This window comes from Giraffa tippelskirchi, chromosome 3, assembly GCF_054371585.1.
Source record: "Giraffa tippelskirchi isolate mGirTip1 chromosome 3, T2T-mGirTip1v1.2.pri, whole genome shotgun sequence".
NCBI lineage: Eukaryota > Metazoa > Chordata > Mammalia > Artiodactyla > Giraffidae > Giraffa > Giraffa tippelskirchi.
This window is the reverse complement of record NC_137277.1, coordinates 179204957-179232821: the sequence shown is the minus strand read 5'-3', so window position 1 is coordinate 179232821 and position 27865 is coordinate 179204957. Positions and strand designations below refer to the sequence as shown.

General features: G+C 37.8%; 1 protein-coding gene across 50 annotated transcripts in view; it reads right to left on the bottom strand.

The window, feature by feature from the left end:
- The window catches only part of PUM1 (pumilio RNA binding family member 1), a 121597-nt gene that overhangs the window by 71600 nt on the left and 22132 nt on the right, over positions 1-27865 (bottom strand). For all 50 annotated transcript variants that reach the window (XM_081586076.1, XM_081586079.1, XM_081586094.1 and 47 more), the window contains exon 3: positions 14665-14733. In XM_081586076.1, the coding sequence (XP_081442202.1) occupies positions 14665-14733 (69 nt within the window). The remainder of the gene's footprint in view (positions 1-14664; positions 14734-27865) is intronic.

Sequence of the window (27865 nt, the reverse complement as noted above, 5' to 3'; positions counted from 1 at the left end):
GATGAGTATCCAATTATTTCAAATTAAGATTTAAGCCCTCTAAAGGTTAACATCATCCATAGCACAGGCTAAAGCATCCAGGTTCGCCAACCTGCAAACCTTCACTCCTTGCTGTCGTCGTTCAGTCACTAAGTTGTATCCTTTGAGACATCATGGATTGAAGCATGCCAGGCTGTCCTCCACTATCTCCCCGAGTTTGCTCAGATTTATATCCATTGAGTTTAATTCATGTCCATTAAACCTTCACGTAAGCCACACCTAAATTCAATCACCAAACATTCAAATGCAACTAGTCTATGAAAAAGATGGTCACTGCTTACCCCATTCAAGAACTTGAACAGGAACAAAAAACAGATCACAGCAGAAGTTTACAAAATTCAATTTAAAGAAAGATTAAGCAATAAGAGGATTAAAAGATTTGACAATTCTAAAGGAAGATAAGGGAATTAGGAATTGGTCCAACAAAAGAAAAGGAGAGTCAGGGAGTCAGATGAAGAAGTACCCAAGTTTAGGGAGAGCCCATAGGATGCACAAACAAGCCTGTCCTTATAAAAGCAATTACTGCATCAGATTAGACAGCAGTGTGGGTACAGTAGCCACTAAAAACATCCAAGTTCCCTGGCTCAGACTCTGCTTATCAAGCAAACTTCTTAAGAGAACTTTGTTTCCGCCTACAGCCAAACATGCTGATCCACTTGAGAATTGCTCTCTCTCTTTATAAATTAGTAAACAGCATTTTAGTTTCATACACTCATCTCTTGCGGTTCTAGTTAGTACAGGTCAGTTCCATAATCCAATCATCTCTAAATTAGTACATCCCCTTTAAGACTACAAATTGAGAACCAGGGCTTGAGAGGTCCTACCATCTGACACAGCGATACAACAGACCTTGTACTCTTCCTTGTACTGTCCCATGACATGGGATTCCTAATTTCCCCTCCAATAGTTTCTGTTCTTCAGTTTTTAGAAGAAAAACACAGACACTATTTAATCCCAGCTTGAACTACAGGTTTGTAAAAGAAAAGACTTAAGAAGAATAAAGAAATCAGTAAGCTTATTCATGAGGCCTCTGGAGAAGAGAGTAGAAACCAAGCACCACTAGTTTATAAGCAATGTCAGCCACTTGGGAAACCTCTATAAATTTTGTTTGGGAACACTTTTTTTTTAAAAAAAAAGACAATACACAAAGCCACACTTGCACAATCAACCATCACATTAAACTCTACCAACAGCCCTTTAAACAAAAGTGTTCTAAAAGGCTAAGAACATCAAAAAACCTCCAGGCTTCTTATTTTAAGAAGTAATCTAGTGGGTAAAGCACACACAACTACTCTGAAATCATTTTTAAAACTGGACAAACAAAAATGGCTTCATGTTCCAACTGTGTTGAATTTATTCATCTAGGTCTCAGTTTTCTCACTGATAAAATGAACTGTTATAAACACTGAATGTTATAGCATGTAACAATGCGAAACTCCAGAGTAATCAGTCAAAGAGTTAGCTGTTAATATTATTTAGTAACAAAATAGTAACCAACAGAACTTCACACTTCTAATGGCACAGCCAGTGAGATGCTCCTGTGTATACAACTCACAAATGTGAGCGCAACATCACCCAGCCCACTTCAGTGTAAATCCCGTAAAATTAAGAGCTCTAACAAGAACACTGCAAGAAGAACCATGATTACAGCTTTGCAGAAACTAAGAGGCAAGCTGATTATTAAGGACTGGATGTGTTTGACCATACCACCGCTAATACCTGAAAAGATGGAAACTCCAAGTAAGTATGCTGTACTCAAGAGGAATAAAATAGGTAACTACTTACACACTCAACAGAAGCTACACAGAGCTCTCTCTCATAGCAGAAATTTGGCTTCTTAAAGAGTACAGGGATGCTACAGCCCCAAAGGCATGAACAGGTTTGCTCATCTCATGTGGCAATGCAAACTTCCCACACAAGCTTAGTTTCACTGTAATGTAGCCAATACAGGAATCAAATACCTGATATTTTAACTAGCTGGTAAGATACAGCCCCCTCCAAAATGTTTTAATCTCTTGGTAAATACCCTCATTACATTAAAAGAATTTGACATCAACTCAGAGAGAGGACCACTCAGCACTGATGGCAGAAAAGAAGTACTATTGGGAAACCAATAGCTCTGACTGTGATAACTGTGTAATTTTCAGAAAACCATTCTCAAAAATATTAATGCCCTAAGGGATTTCCTGGCCCTCCATACCACAGAAATGTAGTGAGATAGTTCATAATACTTTATACTATACACATAAAGCTTTATTACTGAAGTTTTAACACAAAATGGCTTACATATAGAAGAATAAATCAATATTCTTTACAAGGTATAAAGAAAAAGCCTTGTACCTACATTCATTCACTGTTAGGACAATTCTTTTGGAAAGGATTGTACATTAGGAGTCATGTTCACCTCCTACATTGTTGGTGGAAATGTAAATTGATGCAGCCACTATGGTAAACAGTATGAAGCTTTCTTTACAAATTGAGTTGCCATATGACCCAGCAATTCCACTCCTGGGCATATATCCAAACAAAACGGGGCATAATCCAAAAAGATGCATGCACCCCTCTGTTCATAAGCACCACTATCTACAATAGCCAAGACATGGAGACCACTTAATGTCCATAAAGAAGACGTGATATATACATACAATGAAAAGAGCAAAATAATGCTACCTGCAGCAACATGGATGGGCCTCGAGATAATCATATAAATGAAGTCAGAAAAAGAAAGATTGTGGAATCTAAATACGGTAAAAATGAACCTATCTATCAAACAGACAGACTTACCGATATGGAGAACAGATGTGTGGGAAGGCGGAAAGGTGGGAAAGTAAAGGGTTGGGAGTTTGGGATCAGCTGATCCAAACTATTACATACACAAGATGGATAAACAACAAGGTCCTACTGTATAGCACAGGGAACTATATTCAATATCCTGTGATAAACCATAGTGGAAAAGAATACGAAAAATAGTATGGGTACGTGTGCAACTGAATCAGTTTGTTGTTTAGCAGAAATTAACATTGTAAATCAACTACACTTCAATAAAATTTTTAAGAATAATAAAAAATTTAAAAGCTAGGTAAAAAAAAATTCATGTTCATTCCTGAGTTTATCAACATTAAATAATTCAAAGGGGGGGAAAGCTCACATTCAAAGTATAAGAGCAAAAAATCTGGGAGCAAATTAAATGTTCAATAAGGTACAATGCAAGCTCACCCAGAACAGCTATCATGACTATATGTAGTATTTATAAAATAACATTAAATTTTAAAAGCAAAATACAAAATCGTACATGTAAAGATTGCTTCTCTTCATGGACCCTTCCCTTTTGGATCAAAATTGGAAAGAAAAATAAAAGGTGAAATAAGTGCTTCTTGATGTAGAGGGATTATGGATGACCTGTTATAAAATACATTTTTATTATGATTTAGAACTGATTTTTAATAAAAACTGACATAGTGGTACAGAATCCACTACAAATAAATAAGGCATTTTCTCTTAGCAGATACATTTCGTTATAACATAATTTCAAACTGACCAAAGTTAGTGGGAATTTTAAGAGAGCTCACACCACATGCTTCAAATATTTTGAAGCAAGCAGACAGCAACTTCCAGTCCACTTTGAAAACTGTAGCTTAAATAAGGAACATTGAAAATGTTCAATAGTTTAATCACAGGTTTACTCTTTCCAATCAATCCATCCTAGAAGAGATCAATCCTGGGTGTTCATTGGAAGGTCTGATGTTGAAGCTGAAACTCCAATACTTTGGCCACCTCATGCGAAGGGTTGACTCATTGGAAAAGACCCTGATGCTGGGTAGGATTGGGGGTGGGAGGAGAAGGGGACGACAGAGGATGAGATGAGATGGTTGGATGGCATCACCGACTCGATGGACATGGGTTTGGGTAGACTCCGGGAGTTGGTGATGGACAGAGAGGCCTGGCGTGCTGCAATTCATGGGGTCGCAAAGAGTCGGACACGACTGAGCGACTGAACTGAACTGAACTGAATCTTTGGTTTAAAAAAAACAAAGAATATGGTGGTTTTGCTTTCAAGTTTAAGGAATATTATCCTCTAAATTCTCACTTCTCACTTCTACATCTACGAATTAAGGAAGTGTCCTGCATCAGTTACTCAATACTTCTATGCAAAGATTATTTTTAAATGTTTATAAACATTTTTGCTGTTTCATTTTATTCCAGTCATTAAAAACTGTTGAAAAATCAATGTTTGCTATAATTTTTCTCACATTTCACTACTAGGAAGCATCATAATCTGACATCTAGCAATTCCTACTTAAAATATTTAGCCTATATGGCAAGATGACTACTAGTGAAAACAAATTTCCATATTAATGGTCTCACAACATCTTTTCGTTAAAATCTAAAAAAAAAAAAAAAAAAAAAATCTAATATATTCTTTTTTAAAAAAAAAAGTTTAATTTTTTGCATAGTTATAACTGCAGTATATAAAATTAACAGATTTTTAAAAAATATTTTCCAGGGTTATTAAACACTTATCATAATAAGCACTGCTAAAAGCTGTATCTAATGTCCTTTAATAACACTTCCACCATTAATGATAACATTACAAAAATCACTTAGGCCTGGCCAATATGTGGTAATTTGATCTTCTCTCTCGTATCTGGAAAACCAGTACTGCTTTTCTGACTACTGAAAAAAATAAAAGGTTAGCATCTGAAGTACTTACAGATTTCAAAAAGTAAACTATTACTTGAACTTATACACTGAAATGCACAACCTGCAGAAGCCACTACTGGAAGTAACAAAAAACAGTAAAATAAATAAATAACCGGAAGGAAGTCTTTGCCTTGAATGAAAGATTAAAAACCTACCAGGAATCAAAGTGATACAGTTACAAAGTATTTCAAAGTAAGCACACTAATAGCATGATGCAGACTGTTAAACTTCACAACCTATAGAGATGAAGAAAGGAACAGTACCTGGCACAGGATGGTCAAGGAACGCCTTAAAGGAGGGAGGAGTAGAAAGCGGAAAGGACTTTCCATAAGAGCAAAGGTAGAAATGAAAGCAAGTGGGGCAGGTTGCTGTTGTTCAGTAGCTAAGTTGTGTCTGACTCTGTGCCACCCCATGAGTCATAGCACACCAGGCTTCTCTGTCCTGGTGTCCACCAATAAAAAAGAAACCTGGCCACCAACTAGAGGAGCAATAAGGAGAGACTGACAAAAGCACAACTAGTCTAGCTGCCAGTGAGGCTTAGTGGAGCACTGAGGAGCTGGGCTCTAATCCAACAGGCAGCAACAGAGAATAAAATCATAAAAATTCACTTTAAAAGATTAACTTAACATCCCTTTATTAAATGGAGTGAGGGAAAGCAAGCAGATGCTGGGACACCAAGCAAAAAGGTCACCTCAGTAACCTAGCCATAAATGGTAAAAGAAGGGATCTGTGGAAATGGGAGCAGGGAAGGTAATACAAACTGCTGCTTAGATGCCTCACTCAGCTTTCAAGGCATTTTAAATTATTTAATTTCAAAACAAAAGATTCATAGCCCATTATGATGATCAAGAATGAAGTCACAAAGTATACATAAATAAGCCAGTCTACCACTGAAATTGTCTTAATCGGGAATCCATTCCAGAGTCAGATGAGGGCAAAGACCAGAAGACAGGATCCAACTATGTAAAAATATGGTGTCATATATAAGTTTAAGTCTACAACTTCAAAGTGTAAAGTTTTAAGGCTGTCCTGAGGATTCACTGTGAGTTTCTGGGGAATGATAAGAGCAAAAAGAGCAATCAACTAAAGACAATAAGAATTTGGTAGCTTTGAAATTTTAGGACCACCACAAACTAGACTGAATTGCAAACAGTTCTTCAATTGAGGACAACTGTTAACTTAAAAATGTTCTCTGGGGACTTCCCTGGCTGTCCAGGGGTTAAGACTCAGGGAGCACAGCACAGCTGGGTCAAAAAAAAAAAAAAAAAAAATATATATATATATATATATATATATATATATATATACACTGTCTTCAACAAAGCACAAAGTTTTTCCAATGTTCTTTACCACACAAAAAACACAACCACCGTTAACAATTTTATCCTTGAAACTAAACACATACAAGACATTGGCTGCTCTCATAAAGCATGCCCTTCAAAAATAAAAAAAATCAGAGATACTGTTAGTACCTCAAGCTCCATGATATTTTATGGTAAATTAACCTGGGGCAAGTTCCACACTAATTCTTTCTCCACTGCACATCCCTTCCTGAAGCCACTGAAAGTAAAGTTTTCTTTATACCTTCCCACTTCAAGTCACTGGAATAGAGCCAAAAGAAACTTTTCTCTGATTAACTTCACCAACAGTAAATTATATTCAGAAAATAAAGAAATGCCCAAGGTGAACAAAGAACTTCCAGATGTTCAAGCTGAATTTAGAAAAGGCAGAGGAACCAGAGATCAAATTGCCAACATCCACTGGATCATAGAAAAAGCAAAGAGTTCCAGAAAAACATTTACTTCTGCTTTATTGACTACGACAGAGCCTTTGACTGTGTGGATCACAACAAACTGTGGAAAATTCTTAAAGAGATGGGAATATCAGACCACCTGACCTGCCTCCTGAGAAATCTGTATGCAAGTCAAGAAGCTACAGTTAAAACCGGACATGAAACAACGGACTGTTTCCAAATTGGGAAAGGAGTACGTCAAGGCTGTATATTGTCACCCTGCTTATTTAACTTATATGCCGAGTACGGTATATCATGCGAAATGCTGGGCTGGATGAAACACAAGCTGAAATCAAGATTGCCAGGAGAAATATCAATAACCTCAGATATGCAGATGACACCACTCTTATGGCAGAAAGCAAAGAGGAACTAAAGAGCCTCTTGGAAAGGAGAGTGAAAAGGCTGGCTTAAGACTCAACATTCAAAAAATGAAGATTATGGTATCTGGTCCCATCACTTCATGGTAAATAGATGGGGAAACAGTGGAAATAGTGGCTGACTTTCTTTTGTTGGTTTCCAAAATCACTGCAGATGGTGACTACAGCCATGAAATTAAAAGACACTTGTTCCTTGGAAAAAAAACTATGACAAACCTAGCTTTGTTAAAAACAGAAAACAGCATATTAAAAAACAGAAACATTACTTTGCTAACAAAGGTCTGTCTAGTCAAAGCTATGTTTTTTCCAGTACTCATGTATGGATGTTAAGAGTTGGACCATAAACAAAGCTGAGTGCCAAAGAATTGATGCTTTTGAACTGTGGGGTGAGACAAGACTCTTGGGGAGTCCCTTGGACAGCAAGGAGATCAAACCTAAGTCAATCTTAAAGGAAATCCGTCCTGAATATTCATTGGAAGGACTAATGCTGAAGCTGAAGCTCCAATACTTTGGCCACCTGATGCGAAGAACTGACTCACTGGAAAAGACCCTGATGCTGGCAAAGATTTTTCAGCAGGAGAAGGGGACAAGAGAGGACAAGATGGTTGGATGGCATCACTGACTCAATGGACATGAGTTTGAGCAAGCTCCAGGAGTTGGTGGTGGACAGGGAAGCCTGGTGCGCTACAGTCCATGTGCTCGCAAAGAGTCAGACACAACTGAGTGACTGAACGGAATTGAACCAGGTTTTTCTGCACAATATAAGGAAAAGCATATAAGGAAACAGAAGACAATGTGATTATCCTGGCCACCTTTAAGTTACCTATGAATAAAGTCATTTGTTTTTATCTAAGTATAAATTACAAGGTTTGATCTACAACATAATCATATTAAAGTTATACTAGGTCTAGACTTTAAATAATTATATAAATGATTACTTGCAATAGTACACTGGGAGCCCAGTGTGCAAAAGATAAGCTTCCAGGTCACTTAGGAAATCTGTAAAGTGCACGAATAAAACCATGAAAACATCTAGTTTGCTTCATGACCTACCCCCTTCATATTCCACAAGCAGGAAGCAAACAGCTCATTGAAAACAGGATAGAGTCTTCTTCCTCAAGATGGGACCAAACACTCAGTTTGGGACCCACAACTAAGATGGGACCCACACAACCAGTCATCCTTGGGCTAATTTTAACTATTAAATTGACAAGAGAAGTGTCTCAATATGCCAGTTATGGACAAGTTCCCTCTTTTATATGTTCCACGAGTGGAAAATGTCATAGATGTGCATGTAACACAGAAAATAAACTATTTCTTCTATACATTTGGCTAAAATGAGGACCACAGAATGCATTAATCAATTAAGTGACAATGAATTAATTTTCGTCTTCTGGGTCCTCATCAGCAAAATCAAAGTAAACAAGAAAGAATTACACATAACATAGTTTAATACAAGTTTGAACAAGAAATATAACAAGAGCAATTCCAATTTTCTAAACATCATTATGTGTGGTTGTATATATAATGAGGGTATTTCCAAGCCCCAGCAGATGGCCCAGAGAATGTGTCCTATGCTTACAGCTACATTAAACAAAAAATCTTTTATAATAAATGCCTTTTATATATAAGGTTCAACTTGGATGATAACAGCATTGCTGATATGCTATTCATCTTACGCACTCTGGTAAAATAATTATTGAATAGTTTGAAAATATAAAGATTTGCAGAACAGACTGAATAAATACTTTTCAGTTTTATCTGTTCCTCATCCTTCGCCCCTTCAGAACTCCACACCCCTGAAGGTGGAAAAGTAATATGAATACAAAATACAATCAATATTTACTGAATTGAACTGAGGTCTCTTGAGGTTCCCTGGGGGAACTTCTCAAGTAAAAGAGAAAATAAAGAGGAATTCATACTTAGAAAAAAATACTTACTGGTAAACAATTCATTCAACACAATATTAGGCAGCCAGTTAGCTTACTGTGTATTAGCTGACGCCTCTGCCCTCAACAAACTTATGTGCAAGGAAATAGAAAATATTTACACAAATCACATATATAAAATAAATTAGGGCCATAGAAATGATATAAACAAATAACTTGCTACTTGAATTCCCTCTGTAGCTTCTGGTTGGTGAAAGCAAGAAACTTTTCATAGGAGAGCTGATAAGCGAAGCTGGATTTTTGAGTACTGGGTAGGCTCTGGACACGCAAAGTAACAGCAGGAAAGCTCAGGATCTGCAGTAATAGAGAGCCAGGTTTTAACAGCTGGCTCATGATTGTGTTAACCTCTGTAATCCATGTTTGTGCAGACGTCATCATATTGTAGGACCACTGTGAAAACTGTTAATGTGTATGAAGTGATTAATAAAGTACCTGGAAAAGGTATATGTAGATTGCAGCTACTATTATTTCTGAGCCTAATGAAACAGAATTTGAAGTCAATCCACATCTTGATATTTCTGATCTTAGGTGGAGTCACTTGACCTTAGAACTCACTTCCCTCATGTAAAAATGGTACCAGTATATCTCAAAAATTTGCTGAAAGATTCACACAGCAAATGAAATCAATGCCAAAGTTTCTTGACAAGTCTTAATGTGTTACTGCAGTTAGTTAGCTTGCTTTCAAATAAAACATACTGATGTGGATGAAAAAAATAAAAACTGAGAAAAAGGAGGGTAAAAGAAGAGAAATTTAATGAAGACAAACTAAGCAACATGTGGATCAGTTATTTCCTGCTTCAGAGGAGCATGTTTTACTGTATTCAAACATTCCAAGACAGCTCAACACATACAGTGGTAGGTCAGCCCATTTTTCCCACCGCAGGACAGAAGGAAGATACTGGAATGAGTGGGGTTCCACACAGGTCTCAAAGTCACAGGACAGAACTGGGCACCAGGTTTCAAATGCCACATGCACCCACATTCACAGGGTTAGAAGACACCTTCTTATCTTCCTTCTCAAAATGCCCAATCCTCATCCCAAAACTAGGAAGAGATCCGAGAAACTTCCGAAATAAGACTCATATAAAGGTCACTTCTCCTCTAACACAATCATTAACAGAATACAGGATAGTTATTAACTTCTTCCAGGTCACTTGGCCTGCCTGGCTATGTTTTCTCTAAAGTAACCATTTCATTTTAGTAACAAGATGTCAAAAACGCTCAACAATCAAATGGTATTAATACAAAATGAACAGAACTAGGAACCTTTCACCATTCCTTTGCATACTCAAAAGCTGCGTTTGGTGAGGAAAAGATATGTTACACTGCTGGGTTGATATTTTTATATTAAGGCATCACAGGCTCTATTTATTTTTCCTTCCTTCTGCAAGAAAGGATGCATGATCTTGCTGGCAGACAACATATTCCTTTCCAAAATTCAATCCAGTTTAGAGTCAACTGAGTTACTTTTATGGGACTCTACCTGCAAGAAATTTACGGTGTGAGGTTAGCCTGTCTAGGGCTGTGGATCATAAAAGTACTTTTAGCTACCCCAAAGCCTCAAATTCTGTGAGCTATCACGCCATGATGAAAGATGTGGACTTAGGCTCCTACCTGTCCCAATTTTGAAACTACCACCCTATGAGCCCTGATGGACAAACACTTCACTATCTTATGCAGCTGCAGATGGTGAATGAGTCAGAGACCCCAATGAAAAGTTACAGAATCGTTACATCACAGTCTAAACACATCTTTTAGATACCCTCTGGCAGATCCTAGAAAAAGCAAAACTATTCCTATGTCCTATCTTTTTAAAGAGAGAAATCAGGACAAACTTCAAGGATCTTAAGACTGAAAAGGATCCTGGAAAACTATCTAGTCCAATATCTGTGTCTTACACATGGGAAAAAAGCAAAGTCCAAAGAATATGAGTGTCTGAGGCAAGGCCAGAAGCGGTGATATAACAGTTCTTCTTGTCCGGTGAGCTCCCATCTCACAAAGCTATACCTTTCTTTGGATTAAGAGCTCTTCAAATCACTGTCAAACTCCTTACTCTACAAGCCATTCTGCTTTCTCACATTTACGGGCAGAATTCCTAAGTAATGCCTAATGAGAACCTATATCTATGTTTTAAGTATATCTCACCTTATTCTACTTTCAGGGAACATGGTAGGATTCATTATCACTCCACATACAGAAGCACTTTCCAGATTTCATTCCTCTTGTTTACAAACTTGTCTATTACCAAGGGTAAGTTTTTCTATGCTTCAGTTTTCTAAAACAAAGATGAAGGGCCACATATCTAAATATTCCATTTATTCCAGAAATAATCACTATTATTAATGTCCCTGAACACTGTCAAGTTAACTATATGTAAAACATTAAGGAAATTTAAAAAGAAAAGAGTTCCTTGGTTTTTTAAAAGTGAGAAAACCACTTATTCAGGACAAAGTGTCTTTTCCGTCAAAGACTCGAAGTACTTTCAAATGAGAACTGCTAACCTCTGCAAATCCATCCCTTTCAGGACATAAACAGTAATAATGCTGCCCTCCTATATGTAGGTTAAATAAGTCATGCAAGATCGTAAGCCAAATAACTATGATAGAAACAGAGCCCAGAAACATCAGGGCAATGAGCCTTCCTCAGTACTACAAACATACACTCTTGAATACTCAACTACCAGAAATAGTCTGTGCCTTTAAACTTTTCAGGACTGAACTTAGAGTTGAATGAAAGCGGCTGCTAGCAAGGATAGTAGATGAAATATCTGAAAATAATTTGTAGCCCTAAGCCTAACAGATTTTATCTTCCTTTTTATGTGTACCTTTTACAATAGGAGGCAAGTAAAGCATTTGTACTGTGTCCTTCAGCTATGAACAGCTGTATTTCAGACAACCAGCAAGGTTTGAAGGTGAAGTTTTAAATAGTCACTTCTGAGCAAGGTTTCTAAGAAACACTCTAAATACAGCAAAGTGACTCTAGGAGTCTATCAAACATTGGCTTTGACAAGGGGAAAAAAAATAACAAGAGCCAGGCAGCACTAACTTTACCAGAAATCAATTACTTTGAAAGAAGCCAATTCTCTGAATTCCAAAGATTCATACATTCTTGAACACAGGTATTATTTGCCCTAAGGAGGACTCTCACACAAGCACACAGACACATACAAACACAAATAAAATAACTGTGCTTGGCTTATGCAGTTTACTTGAAAGTTTAGTGTTTATGTGGGTAAAGACTATATTTACACACATCCCCTCCCAGAGATGCTTTATTGTTTAAAGAGAAGGAAATTCAATGATATTAAACTAATTAGAAACTTTTTTATTACAAAAGGTTATTTTCTTCACGTCTCTTTTGTGTCCATCTCCCTTTTATCTCTACAAAAACATTTTCCCAACCTACCTCTATATGAATCCTAACTCAACTATGGGACATTTCTCAAGTCCTATACCTCCTGCATTCAAGTAATCACAAACTAGTCTTGCCAGTACTGATCACTAACCTTCTCAGAACATGAACCACACAAAGAAAAACAGCGCACACTTCCCGTCGCCATGTATATTCATTCCATGCTCAACTAGCTAAACAAAGAGTTTCTCGAATTTAAAAACTTCACTCCATACTTACTTAGTTTGTACCCTTTGTGCCTGGACACTGGGTTATGCTTTCAAAAACTAACTTCAGTTAAGTATCCGTATTTTGGGAGGGAAGTATATTAAGCATTTGTAAAAATCCTCCCCCAAATATCTATTGTTATAAAGCTTACTAAAATGAGATTTTTGCCATCAATTCTAAGTACTGGCTTTATTCACTCTCATGCTTTGGAGAGGTAGCCAGGTCCCAGCTCCATCACTTCCTAGATTTATGACCCTGAGCAATTTAATTCATCTCTCTCGGCCTTTTTCTTTATTTGAATAAAAGAACCGTCCTGAGTTATTGATGAGATAATGCATGCAAACTTCTTAGCATCTGCCTCAGAGGTGGTCAACAAACAGTAGTTATTACTCCTTTGTTAGGAACGAGGAAGAGGAGTGACACTGGATCGCTGCTGGAGTGAGTATTTGGTTTGGTCATTTGCATGTGCCTACATCAAGGTCTGAGGAATTACATACAAACGTCAAAAAATGACGTTTCTAACAAAAGGAAGGAGGGTGCGGTCTGCAGACCTTGGGAGGAAGGGACATTTTGGGAAGAAAAAAAATGATTTTTTAAAATATTTCTGTTAATTTAAATAAAACTTTCTGTTCACTGTTCTTTGATTACAGTTAAGTCTTCAGAGATTATGAAGTGTTGCTTACAAAACAGTAACAGGGTACTATTTTTATTTTGTGTAACTAATTTTAAGACTGGGATTAGATTTTGGTAGAATGAACCAGGTTACCTTCATAAGAATGGGGAAGCAGATAAATGCGGTTTCCCCACCTATACTTAGTATCAGATACATCTGTTAACTTTCTGTTCAAATTCTGCTCCAGAAATACAGTGAGAAAATCTTTTACTTAATAACCAAACAGGGTTTATTAATGTACACTGTTTCAATAATATTAGGCAGGTACCGGAAAACTTAAGAACACCTACCAATTCGATCTGCAAACTCTAGAGGAAAAACAAAAACAGGCCACAAACCCACGAAGCCAAGATGATCGACTTTGACCACAAGATGACTCGGAAAAGTTAGAAACAAAAATCTTATAACCAAGAAAGCAAGAATCTTAGGATCAAAGCACCAAGACTTTAACTAATGCTCAGCCACAATAGTAGTCAAGGAATATTTGTTATAAATCAGGAAAGAAATTATCTTAATTTTGAGTCCTCAGAACCTAGCACAGTGCCTGGATCAAAGAATACTGGCTAAATCATTAAGAACAAATGTATTTAATGAATGGTATAAAAGAGAATCTAGCATATAGCTATTCTCCCTCCTTTAAAGCATTAAAATAGACGTAGGAGCTTTTAAATATTAGATATACAAAAAATAAAACAGGAAAAAAAAAAAAAGCCTAAGGCTACTCTCCAGAAGAAAAGAATCACAACCAAATGTCTAGCTTGTGAACCTGTGACATTTCCAGCAATTAATGCAAACTGTATGTTTTGCCTATCACCAAAACACTTATTGTCAACATATAGAAGCACCAGAAATCAGCTGTCCTTGATCTATATTCCTCTTTTAGAATTATGGCAATCTTCACTATCAATATAACAGATGGTAGTAAATTTTGTTTTTTGCAAATTTTAAACATTACAAACGAACCAAAATCCTTGTTTCTAAATTCTATCTATGTAACGGGTGACTAGCTCAGGCCGCAATCTTCTGGAATTATTTACCAAAAATCTCAATTCCTTCTTCACAATGGAACTGCAAACAACATTCACAAAAGCTGCAACATCCTCTAAAAATAGGTTATCAACATATTGACTAGCAACCGATCTAAAAACTCTCTGTCACTGCAAAGAACCTAATGACTGAAAAATGAAGCAAAGGTAAGGACATTTGATGCATATAAAACTAAGTTATTTTGTAAAATTTTAACACCTCAATTTCCAACTGACTGTTTAAGATAATACTGATTAATTTGTGCTTAATTTTGGTTTTATTTTTAACATATTAGGCTAAAGTTAACATTCTCTTTATAATGAGATTGCTTTGGCAAAATTCTGCAATATCCCACTCCTATCATGAGGATGGCAACAAGGAAAAGCAAGCACATACTTCTGGAGACTAGATTCGGACACATTTGATGAGAGACAGCTCCAACCTTCCCTTAAAAACAGACCCACATTTCTGACACACCAATTTACTTACCTCTCCCATCGCTCTTCCCTCCAGAGCAAGTGCTTGAAAATCATGATTCAGTTCATCCATAGAACGTACCTAATGTTTAGAATAGAGGAGGGAAAAGTTTCACGTTAGCACCTTGAATTTTACATACACATTAAATACAACTGAAAAGCTTTTCGACGTTTACTTTCACATATTGACAAGGAAAATAACAATAATCAAATGACTAAGATTAAACATTCACTTACCTTTAACCATCACGTTCAGCAATGACCCCTGCACTTTCTCCCCTCCCAATCCCTTTTGCTTTCAAACATGAAAAACATAGAGTCCATAAAAAGAAAAAGGAAACTTCATCACAGGAGAATTATGATAGCTATTGTTCATACATTTTAACTTAGTAAGTAAAGATCAACATGTTGAGGGGCAATAACGTATGTAGATGATTACGTGACCTAAACCTTGCTACTGGCTCAAAGACCACAGTGCTTGTCCACAACTGTGAACAGTTAAGTACAAATTAGGGGACTCACTTGATCCAAGCTAGTATGTCTTTGACAAACCTCAGGGAAAAGCACTACAAACTACATAACTGAGTGCCCTCGACATTTCTCCAAATCGGAAGATCTCTGGGAGCATCTAGAATCTCAAACCCAGGAGGAAAAAAACAGCAAGAATCACAAGAATCCCTTCAAACTTTACCTAATTAAATGTACTACCCACATCATAACAATCTTTCTAGACTTCAATTAACTCATCTTCAAGGTCATTACTAGAAGGTAATATTTAAGAGCAAGAATGAAGTGTGGAATAGATTACACACAACAGTCATCATTCAAAAATCCTTTCTTGTCCAATCTACTGGATCTCTCAGTTATGAGCAAGAAGCCACCTTTGCTAAGGCTAGAGTACAGTCCCCCGTTTATTAAAAAGGAAGGCTTTCCAGCCTACCTAAGAAAGATGGCTGACTGCCTGAAGTGGAACATTCCCAAACCCCCTCATCTAATCATCACTACCTCCAAATGTATGTGTACAATGTCTACCACTGGGTGAATGCAAAGAGCCAAACTAGGGCCAGGCAGGGAGAAGGTAGAGTATGGAACATGAACTGGAATACAGCTGGAGGGATCAATTTAAGAATTTTATTAGCATGCTGCCTGGATACCACTCAATAATCCTAATTCTACCAAAGTGACAGCACATAAAAATACAGTCACATTGTTCTGAATTATACATTTTCAAGACCCAATGCTACAAATGATATACTGTGTCACTAAGATGTAACAGCTTTGGGATGCTTGTCAACAATGTAAATTTATAAAACTCAAAATGACGCTAAACTGACCGTCATTGCAACCTAGCCTGTGCAACACAACTACTGAAGCCCATGCCCCTAGAGCCTGTCCTCTGCAACAAGAGAAGCCACTAAATTGAACTGAATTTAATTAAAAGATTACTAATTTGTGGCTCAACTGGTAAAGAATCCACCTGCAATGCATGAGACCTGGGTTCGATCCCTGGGATAGGAAGATCCCCTGGAGAAGGGAAAGGCTACCCACTCCAGTATTCTGGCCTGGAGAATTTCATGGACTTTACAGCCCATGGGGTTGCGAAGACGGGCACAACTGAGAGACTTTCATTTTCACTTTCAATTTCATCTGCACTTTTGCTGAATGTCTATAAGACTTCTTCTTCCTTCTACTAAATAATCTATTCCCTTTGGTTTCCCAAAACTACTTCCTATTTTTGTCTTTGGGCTACTGGCCAGTTACTCATTTTACACCCATCCAGTTTCTCTACTGCTGCCCCTCCCCTAAAAGGTATCTCTCACTCCCTTTTACTAAAACCGCAAACTAAGATAACCACTTTAGGGTCTGACCTACCTCATATCCCTCACTTCACCCCACCCAAGAAGGATGATCTGTATAAACAACCGAGAGTCTGAGTTTCCTTTCTATTTCCCAGATCCCAGAACTTTCTTTTGTAAGTCTTCTGCTTCTAACAAGGATCTTGTCCTAACCAAAATCATAATTTCGAAAACTAAGTTGGTGTTTTTGGAGAAGGAAATGGCAACCCACTCCAGTATTCTTGCCTGGAGAATCCCAGGGACGGGGAGCCTGGTGGGCTGCCGTCTATGGGGTCGCACAGAGTCGGACACGACTGAAGCGACTTAGCAGCAGCAGTTACCAATATAGGAAGTTACAAAATCAAAGTAGATACACCCAGAACTACACACCACATTTCGGAAATGAAGCACTAAGTAAATGCATCACTTAAAAATCTAAGAATGATATTCAAAAGTGCGCTCCTTGAGAAGCCCACTGTATCACACCCATACCCTATACCCTTATCAGAATCAATGGATGATAGACACTTCACCATTTCCATCTGTAAAACTGAGGTAGCGCTACTTGACACATTTGTTATGAAGATTAAATGAAACAACATGTCCAACACTTACTAGGCATGTATTCAACTACATCCACTTCACAGTTTCTTCTCTTTAAGTTACTGAAATGTCTCCACACATCCATCTTTTTTTTTCCCTATCCTCAGTTCTGGCCATTCCAGGGAGGGGAGCCTCTCTGTCTACAGGTCAGCATTTTCATAATCAATATTAGAAGCACCTAGATCATACACACGTCTAACTTACTTTCTAAAGCTTAGCATTTCAAAGTACAACCATTTTTTCTCTTCTCGATTCTCAGCGAAATCATCAATTCAGAGAAATTTCCATTCTCCATTCTAATCAATTCAGAAACTTCTAAAATATAAAAATAAAAATCATCACTAGTTAAACCTCAGGTTCTTTCTGTTCTCATTAAAAAAACTCAGTAGCCACCTTCTCAAAATCCTTCATTCCTTGATTTCCATACCACTATGATGTCCTGGTTCTCCTCCTACTTGTCTGATTCTCTGTTTAGATTTCTGATTTCTGTCTTTCTTTTGGCCAGCCAACATTACAGTCAAAGAAAAAAAAACCTGAAACTTAAGACTTGGGTACAAAGTAATCCAAATGTAAGAAGTTAATGATCCAAATATGTAATGAATTAGTTTATAAGATTTTTAAGCAGATCTGTATTACTAAACATTAAATCTCAAAGAACAAAGCAATTATTACCATGGTGGCCAATGCAGTCCAGCATAAAACCTAAAAAAGAAGCAACTATTGACAGCATTCTGGTTCAGTTCTTGGCCTTATTTCAGTTCAGTTCAGTCACTCAGTCATATCCAACTCTTTGCGACCCCATGAAGCACAGCACGCCAGGCCTCCCTGTACATCACCAACTGCTGGAGTTTACCCAAACTCATGTTCATTGAGGCAGTGATGCCATCCAACCATCTCATCCTTTGTCGACTCCTTCTCCTCCTGCCCTCAGTCTTTCCCAGCATCAAATGAGTCAGCTCTTCGCATCAGGTGACCAAAGTATTGGAGTTTCAGCTTCAACATCAGAACACCCAGGACTGATCTCCTTTAGGATGGACTGGTTGGATCTCCTTGCAGTCCAAAGGACTCTCAAGAGTCTTCTCCAACACCGCAGTTCAAAAGCATCAATTCTTTGGCACTCAGCTTTCTTTATAGTCCAACTCTAACATTCATACATGACTACTGGAAAAACCATAGCCTTGACTAGACGGACCTTTGTTGGCAAAGTAATGTCTCTGCTTTTTAATGTGCTGTCTAGGTTAGTCATAACTTTCCTTCCAAGGAGTAAGCGTCTTTTAATTTCATGGCTGCAATCACCATCAGCAGTGATCTTGGAGCCCAAAAAAATAAAGTCTGACACTGTTTCCACTGTTTCCCCATCTATTTCCCACGAAGTGATGGGACCAGATGCCATGATCTTAGTTTTCTGAATGTTGAGCTTTAAGTCAACTTTTTCACTCTCCTCTTTCACTTTCATCAAGAGGCTCTTTAGTTCTTCACTTTCTGCCATAAGGGTGGTGCCATCTGCACATCTGAGGTTATTGATATTTCTCCCAGCAATCTTGATTTCAGCTTGTGCTTCTTCCAGCCCAGCGTTTCTCATGGTGTATTCTGCATATAATTTAAATAAGCAGGGTGACAATATACAGCCTTTATGTACTCCTTTTCCTATTTGGAACCAGTCTGTTGTTCCATGTCCAGTTCTAACTGTTGCTTCCTCACTTGCATACAGGTTTCTCAAGAGGCAGATCAGGTGGTCTGGGATTCCCATCTCTTTCAGAATTTTCCACAGTTGATTGTGATCCACACAGTCAAAGGCTTTGGCATAGTCAATAAAGCAGAAATAGATGTTTTTCTGGAACTCTCTTGCTTTTTCAATGATCCATCAGATGTTGGCAATTTGATCTCTGGTTCCTCTGCCTTTTCTAAAACCAGCTTGAACACCTGGAAGTTCACGGTTCATGTATTGCTGAAGCCTGGCTTGGAGAATTTTGAGCATTACTTTACTAGCGTGTGAGATTAGTGCAATTGTGTGGTAGTTTGAGCATTCTTTGGCACTGCCTTTCCTATTTACTAGCATTTATTTATTTACTGGCCTTATTTAATTACTAGCATTTCTGTCCTTGGATTACTGTCCCTTAACTGCTCAGGGTGTCTTTACAATGAATGTCCCTTTACTTGAGCCAGTTTGACCAGTTCTCAGCTGCTTTTAAACAAGAACCAAACTCTAACACAATAGGTATCACTGAGTTGGTTATTAATGAAATCACACTGGAAGTCTGTACTTTAAAACAGTAATTCAGAGCTATGTACTGCACTTGGAAAAATAAAATTCCCAACAAATAAACAGTTTTCAAAATATTTTCTGTAATACACAATTTTGAAGACACCTCCCTGGAAAGGGCAACTTCATGATTCCTACCACCTCTGGCCACAAATAACTATACCAAAAGTATTCTTCTAAATGGCTAAACTTCTAGTATCAATCTGAAGAGAAATGATAAGCTAATCAGATTCCTCTTAGCATTTGGGTCAGAAAGCTACGTATAAAGTGAAATTCGCTAAAGATCCGGCAGTTGGAGCTGTCACTTTGGGTCAAGTATAACCTGGTGAATAAGCAGATGATCAACATATAGAAGAGAAAAAATGTGCAGGGGAAAAAAAAAAAAAAAAATCGGAGACAAGAGACTATAGAACCCCTATGGAAACAGCCTTCTGGTGCCCCTGAGGCCCATGTACATTTCCTGCTCTGAGGTTCGGACAGAATCCCTGGTGTTCTTTCATTTAATGCTCTGAAATTTTGCTACCTAGAACAGACGTCTATAACTTGAGACTAAAACTGCCCTTACTAGAATATTTATTTCCTCAACCACTGAATCTGTTATCAGGCACTTTTCTCCTCCACATCTACCTTTGTTCCCCTGGAGGATTTTTGCAAAGGCAAGCCCAGTTCACAATGGCTCCATTTCACTAACATAGATCCAGAACAATACAAGCAGAAGATCTGGTGCCAAAAACCATTACGGGAAGAAGATACCAGTGAGAAAAGGCCAAGCAAATGCAGGAGAAACTTGAGCAGTGAGAAGAAATGGAATGTGAGAATTAACCTAATTTGAATTTAATCATTAAGGAAAAGGGCTTCCCTGGTGGCTCAGACAGTAAAGAGTCTGCCTGCAATGCAGCAGACCTGGGTTCAATCCCCGGGTTGCGAAGATCCCCTGAAGGAGGGCATGGCAATTTACTCTAGTATTCTTGCCTTGGAGAATCCCTATGGACAGAGGATCCTGGCAGGCTACAGTCCATAGAGTCACAAAGAGTCAGACACAACTAAGCGACTAAGCACAAAGCACATTAAGGGAAAAAAACTTAATAAGTCTGTTCCACATCATCTTCTGGTCTATTATATCTGTATTATAAACAATAAAACAACAAATATTTACTGAGACTTATGTTGTGACAGGCCCTGTCCTATAAAAATCCTTATATGCTGTATGATCTCTTTAATAGTCATAACAATCTGAAAATGCAAGTACTCTTATCCCCATTTTATTAAGAAAAACAAAAAGTTATTACATTCCTCTAGTAATATATAACTAAATCAATAGTATTCTTGATTACTGGGAAAAACCAGAAACAAAAAACTCTTTTTAGCTCGGGAGAATGCAAACCCTACTACATGATGCTATTTATTCAGTGTCAATAACAACACTAAATACCAGTATATTTACTGAGTTTTCAAGGCACTGGACTGCAAAATTATTCCAGTTTATAGATGAGGTGTAATCTGTCCAAAGTCACAGAGCAGAAAGATCAAAAGTGGAATTCAAATTCAGATCTCTAAATCTTTTACTACCACTTCTATCTTTTCTCATTAAAGGCAAGCACAAAGGACCCAGAACACCTGGCTTAAACAACTGTTGTTCCAGAAACTCATTATTACACTATTTTTATAGTCTCTTCCATGATACACAGCAGGGTAGGGGAGGAATGAAGTCATCACAGCAGCCAGAATTAGGTCAAAGTTCTGGTTTTTTATTATTATTTATCATTTAAAAACTGCTACTACCTTTGGCAATTAAATACCATTGAAGTTACAGATCATCTGATATGTTGATGGCATTCAGCCTGGATGGTTAACCAACCAAAAAGATAAACTATCCATTTATCAAATCAAATCAGTTATCAAAACTGATTTGCTACCATACTATCATAATATATATACTTCATGTAAATGTCAGCACTTTCTAAACATAAAACGATTTACAAATTGAAAAGAATAAATAATATTTCAGAAGCAGTTAATGAACCCTATGAAACTAGTGACCTTTAAATATAAAAACCTCACAATTTCTGGTTCTCTCTTTTTCTTAATTTTACCAATCATGATCAAGTTGAAATTGGTAATGAGAGCAGGCCACTTTAAGAGAGAAGCTAATTAATATGATGAAAGAACCTAATCTAAAAAGTATAAAACTAAAGACAATGATAAATCTTTATCTCTGCGTGTCTGGAAACTACTACCCATAGTGATCTGTCTGAATGGTATACAGCTGGTTTCCAAAAGAAAGAAATTTGACAATATGCATCAGGTTTTATAAATTTTCATGCCCTGTGATCCAGCAGTTCCACTTTAAGGAATTCATCTGAAGCAAATAACCAGAAATATGGGCAAAGATTTGTTGACAAAGAACCTTCAACATGGCTTTGTGTTGGGAAAAGTGGTTTACAAAAAAGTTTAAATACAGCAGGAATTACTAAATTCTGCATATATTCATTTCCAGAATTTTATGTAGCTACTTAAAACAGTTTTGAAATTCTTAGAAGAGAATGTTTATGTGTAAAGAATCTATATTAGGCTACAAATCTGTATACATAAAAAGAGTATGTATTTCCATAGAGACATGCACAAAATAAGTAACATATTCAAATGTTAATTTGAAACTTCTTCAGTAGTTTCTACGTTTTCTATAATGCCAATGAAACAACTCAGAAAGAATCTTCTGAAAATAAACTTAACATTTATGAAGTCTTTTATATTAATATCTTTCAAACTAATAATCCTCTTCTAGAAACATCTTAAATAACTAAAAGAAATGAGAGGGAAAAAATAAGCAATGAGCAAAGGTGCTCATTGTGCAGTTATTTTTAACAATACTCAGTAAATAAAAAGGTTATGGTATACTCAGAAGCTGTTACAGAGACAGGATTCTCCTTCTATGTCATACAAAATAACTGTTATCACAGCTAGTATTTATTGACTGTGTCCTAGGTAGCAAAGTGCTTTCGTTCTCAAACTATGAAATAGTTCCTAGTTATCCTCCATTAGTCACTTTTTTAATATAGGAGGAAACTGAGGCAGAAAAGGGTTACATAACTCTTCCAGAGTTACACAGACAAGCTGATTACAGAGTCTGACTCTGAACCAGTGTCCTGTATTCAGTTCAGTTCAGTTCAGTTCAGTCGCTCAGTAGTGTCCAACTCTTTCCAACCCCATGAATTGCAGCATGCCAGGCCTCCCTGTACATCACCAACTCCCAGAGTTTACCCAAACACATGTCCATCGAGTTGGTGATGTCATCCAACCATCTCATCCTCTGTCGGCCCCTTCTCCTCCTGCCCCCAATCCTTCCCAGCATCAGGGTCTTTTCCAATGAGTCAACTCTTCGCATGATGTGGCCAAAGTATTGGAGTTTCAGCTTCAACATCAGTCCTTCCAATGAACACCCAGGACTGATCTCCTTTAGGATGGATTGATGGATCTTGCAGTCCAAGGGACTCTCAAGAGTATTCTCCAACACCACAGTTCAAAAGCATCAATTCTGCGGTGCTCAGCTTTCTTCACTGTCCAACTCTCACACCTACACATGACCACTGGAAAAACCATAGCCTTGACTAGACGGACCTGTGTTGGCAAAGTAATGTCTTTGCTTTTAAATATGCTATCTAGGTTGGTTATAACCTTCCTTCCAAGGACTAAGTGTCTTTTAATTTCATGGCTGCAATCACCATCAGCAGTGATCTTGGAGCCCAAAAAAATAAAGTCTGACACTGTTTCCACTGTTTCCCCATCTATTTCCCATGAAGTGATGGGACCAGATGCCATGATCTTAGTTTTCTGAATGTTGAGCTTTAAGCCAGCTTTTTCACTCTCCTCTTTCACTTTCATCAAGAGGCTCTTTAGTTCTTCTTCACTTTCTGCCATAAGGGCGGTGTCATCTGCATATCTGAGGTTATTGATATTTCTCCTGGCAATCTTGATTCCAGCTTGTGTTTCTTCCAGCCCAGCGTTTCTCATGATGTACTCTGCATAGAAGTTAAATAAGCAGGGTGACAACATACAGCCTTGATGTACTCCTTTTCCTATTTGGAACCAGTCTGTTGTTCCATGTCCAGTTCTGACTGTTGCTTCCTGACCTGCATACAGGTTTCTCAAGAGACAGGTCAGATGGTCTGGTATTCCCATCTCTTTCAGAATTTTCCACAGTTTATTGTGATCCACACAGTCAAAGGCTTTGGCATAGTCAATAAAGCAGAAATAGATGTTTTTCTGGAACTCTCTTGCTTTTTCAATGATCCATCAGATGTTGGCAATTTGATCTCTGGTTCCTCTGCCTTTTCTAAAACCAGCTTGAACATCTGGAAGTTCACGGTTCACGTATTGCTGAAGCCTGGCTTGGAGAATTTTGAGCATTACTCTACTAGCGTGTGAGATGAGTGCAATTGTGTGATAGTTTGAGCATTCTTTGGCACTGCCTTTCTTTGGGATTGGAATAAAAACTGACCTTTTCCAGTCCTGTCGCCACTGCTGAGTTTTCCAGATTTGCTGGCATATCGAGTGCAGCACTTTCACAGCATCATCTTTGAGGATTTGAAATAGCTCAGTTGGAATTTCATCACCTCCACTAGCTTTGTTCATAGTGATGCTTTGGCCCACTTGACTTCACATTCCAGGATGTCTGGCTCTAGGTGAGTGATCACACCATCGTGATTATCTGGGCCATGAAGATTTTTTTTGTACAGTTCTTCTGTGTATTCTTGCCACCTCTTCTTAATATCTTCTGCTTCTGTTAGGTCCATACCATTTCTGTCCTTTATCAAGCCCATCTTTGCATGAAATGTTCCCTTGGTATCTCTAATTTTCTTGAAGAGATCTCTAGTCTTTCCCATTCTGTTGTTTTCCTCTATTTCTTTGCACTGATCACTGAGGAAGGCTTTCTTATCTCTCCTTGCTATTCTTTGGAACTCTGCATTCAGATGGGAATATCTTTCCTTTTCTCCTTTGCTTTTCACTTCTCTTCTTTTCCCAGCTATTTGTAAGGCCTCCTCAGACAGCCATTTTGCTTTTTTGCATTTCTTTTCCATGGGGATGGTCTTGATCCCTGTCTCCTGTACAATGTCACAAACCTCTGTCCTGTATTAGGGATCAAAATGTTTTGGGGGTACTCCAACTGTTTAGGCAACAAAGTTGCACTAGATGAAAGCCTGCTGGAAACCCAAAAATGGAAAAAGAGATGACTAGATTACCCTGTCACCCAGCTCAAAATCTGAAAATATAACAACCCATACAGTCCATCTCTGGCTAAAACTCGAGGATTCCTCTATGTTAACACAAGGATAATCAAAAGGAGACAAGGAGTCATGGGCCTCCAGGAAAAAACTACTTAACCAAGGAAAGGAAATCTCAATATATAAAAGAGAAGACTAAAAATGATCTACCTGTTGAAGGAGAGAATAAATAACAGGTATATAGACAAAATAAAATTAACCATTCACAAAGCAGAAAAGAGTAGGACACCGAATAATTAATGACGCAAACAAAACTGAGAAGAATTCAATCTGGAGGAAAAGGACACAGATTCAAACAGAAGATAATTGGGGGAAAAAAAAACCATCAAATGTCCATCGACTGATGAATGTATAAACAAAAAATAATATACATCATACAAAGGCATATTGTTCAGCCACAAAAAAAGAAATGGAGTACAGGGAATTTCCTGGCAGTTCAGCGGTTAGGACTCCACATTTCCATTGCAGAGGGCACAAGTTCGATCCCTGGTTAGCGACTAAGATCCCACAAGCCATGCTTGCTCAGCAAAAAGGAACAGAAAGCAGAGAATGAAGTACTGATACATGATACAATATCCATGAATCTTAAAAATATGCTAAATGAAAGAAGCCAGACACAAAAGGCCACATGATCTCACTAATAGGAAATATCCATAATAAACGAGACAAGAATAGGTTTGTGCTTGCCAGGGACTTAGGAAAGGGGGAAATGGACAATGCCTACTAATGAGTACAGGGGTTCTTTTGGGAGTGCTAAGTGTTCTAGTGTTAGAAGCATGATGGTTGCTTAGTACTGTAAACATACCAAAATCCACCAAACTGTAAACTTAAGGGTGAATTTTGTGATATATGAATATCCTTTAACAATAACGCTGTTATTAAAAAATAGGAGATGGCAAACACTGTCTATAACAGATCATGAAATAAATAATACAGGCTTTCTGGGCTACATGGCTTCCCCGATGGCTCAGCAGTAAACAATCCATCTGCAATGCAGGACACACAAGAGACACAAGGTTAGATCCTGGGTCTGGACAATTCCCTTGAGAAGGAAATGGCAACCCACTCCAGTATTTCTTGCCTGAACAATCCCATGGACAGAGGAACCTGCCAGCCAGGCTACAATCGCAAAGGGTGCAAAGAGTTGGACACAAATAGGCACCTCAGCACGTAACACTGCGGGCTGCACAGGGTCTTTGTCTATATTCTTTGTTTGCAGTTTCACACTAAGTTGCTTCAGTCACGTCCGACCCTGTGCAACCCTATGGAATGTAACCCACCACGCTCCTCTGTCCATGGGATTCTCCAGGCAAGAACACTCAAGTGGGTTGCCATGCCCTTCTCCAGGGGATCTTTTCGACCAAGGTATCGAATCTGTGTCTCTTATGTCTCCTGCACTGGCAGCAGGTTCTTTACCATTAGCGCCACCTGGAAAGCCCTTTAACTTTCAACTACAAACTTAAAAATGTAAAAACCATTGCTAGCTCAAAGGCAGCAAGCTATATTTGGCAGAGGCCATAGTTGGCCAAATTTGGTTTAAAAATAAGTCATTCCTTTTATGTTTACAAGTAATGTGTGCTAAGTTAAAGTTAAAACGATCCACAAACTAAGCAAAGATCTCTTATCAAACTTATAAATGGAACTTCCACAAATGTTATTGGATAAAGGCAACATACAGAAACTAGCAATCAGAACTTAGTACTTTTATTAAAAATCAAGATCATATAAAACTAAGAATTAAACACCACATTAAAAAATAAAGATAGCTGCTCACATGAAAATATACTGAACACCATTAGTCATCAGGTAAATACAGATTAAAATCACAATGAAAGATCATTACATATGTATCAGAATAGCTAAAATAAAAACCAGTAATACTACCAAATGCTAGTAGGGTGCAGAAAAATGTGGGATTATTCCAACATTACTGGTTTAGAAAACAACTTGGCAGTTTCTTAAAAGACTAAACACAGAACTACCATATTATCCAGCAACTGGACTTCATTCTGATGTTCACAAAAAAATTTGTACATGAATGTTCACAGCTTTATTTGTAATAATTAAAAAATGGAATCAACCCTGATGTAAACTACATCTAAAGTGCATCTATACCACGCACACTATGCAGCAATAAAAAGGAATGGTCTACTACAGGCAACAACTTGGATGAAACTCCAGAAAAGTATGCAGAGCAATAAAGGTCAGTCCTCAAAGGCTGTATATAGTATGACTCCATTTCTATGACGTTTATTGTGGAAATGGAAGACTGAATACATTAGTGGTTGGGGGGAGGCCCCTACACCCCTGCAAAGAGAAGGTGGATGTATTTAAAAAGGGCTACTCAAGGGTTCCTTGTTTAAGAGCTACTTAGTACTTTGTGGTGGTAAGTATATGAACCCAGCAGATCATAAAATTATATTGAACTTCATGTCAAATGAGTACAAGTAACCCTGGAGAAATGTGACTAGGACTGGGTGGATTTTATCAATGTCAATAAACTAGTGTGATGCTATAGTACCCAATGCTACCTGCAAAGGTTATACTGTAAAATGTTACCACTAGGGGAAACAGAAAAAAGTATACAAACCATCTCTCTGTCTTATTTCTTACAACTACAGAAATCAACAAATAACTAAGTCAAAATTTTAAATTAAAAAAGATGACTGCTATGAAGAAATAATGAAGACACAACTTAAAATAATTCCCAAGGAAAAATCTAAAATAATCAAACATATAACCAAAGGAACCTTCCTCAAGCTATAAAACTTTGCAAATCAAAAGGTCTCACCCACAGAGTACACAAAAATCACATCCTGACCAAACTATCCTAAAGATGGAGAATTCTGTTAAGTATCAGAGCAGGAGGAAAAAACAGAATTTACTCTTGGTTCTCTAAAACACTACCTGCCAAAGTCAGTAAGATCTACTAACTACAGTCCAAAGATTTTACGTCTTGACACAATTGTCTTTCATGTATAAAGGCTACAGGAACACAATATACAAAAGAGGTAATAAAATACGTCACGCGCATGCCATGTTTCAAGCAATTACTATACCAAGCACTCCAGTCAACCGAGCACATAAAATGGATAAACTGCCATGTAACTATTTGATGATATTGTTGTTTGTTGTTGTTTCAGTCACTTAGGCACGTCCGACTCTGGCAGCCTCATGAACTGTGCCCCGCTCAGCTCCTCTGTCCCGGGGTTTCCCAGGCAGGAGTACCGG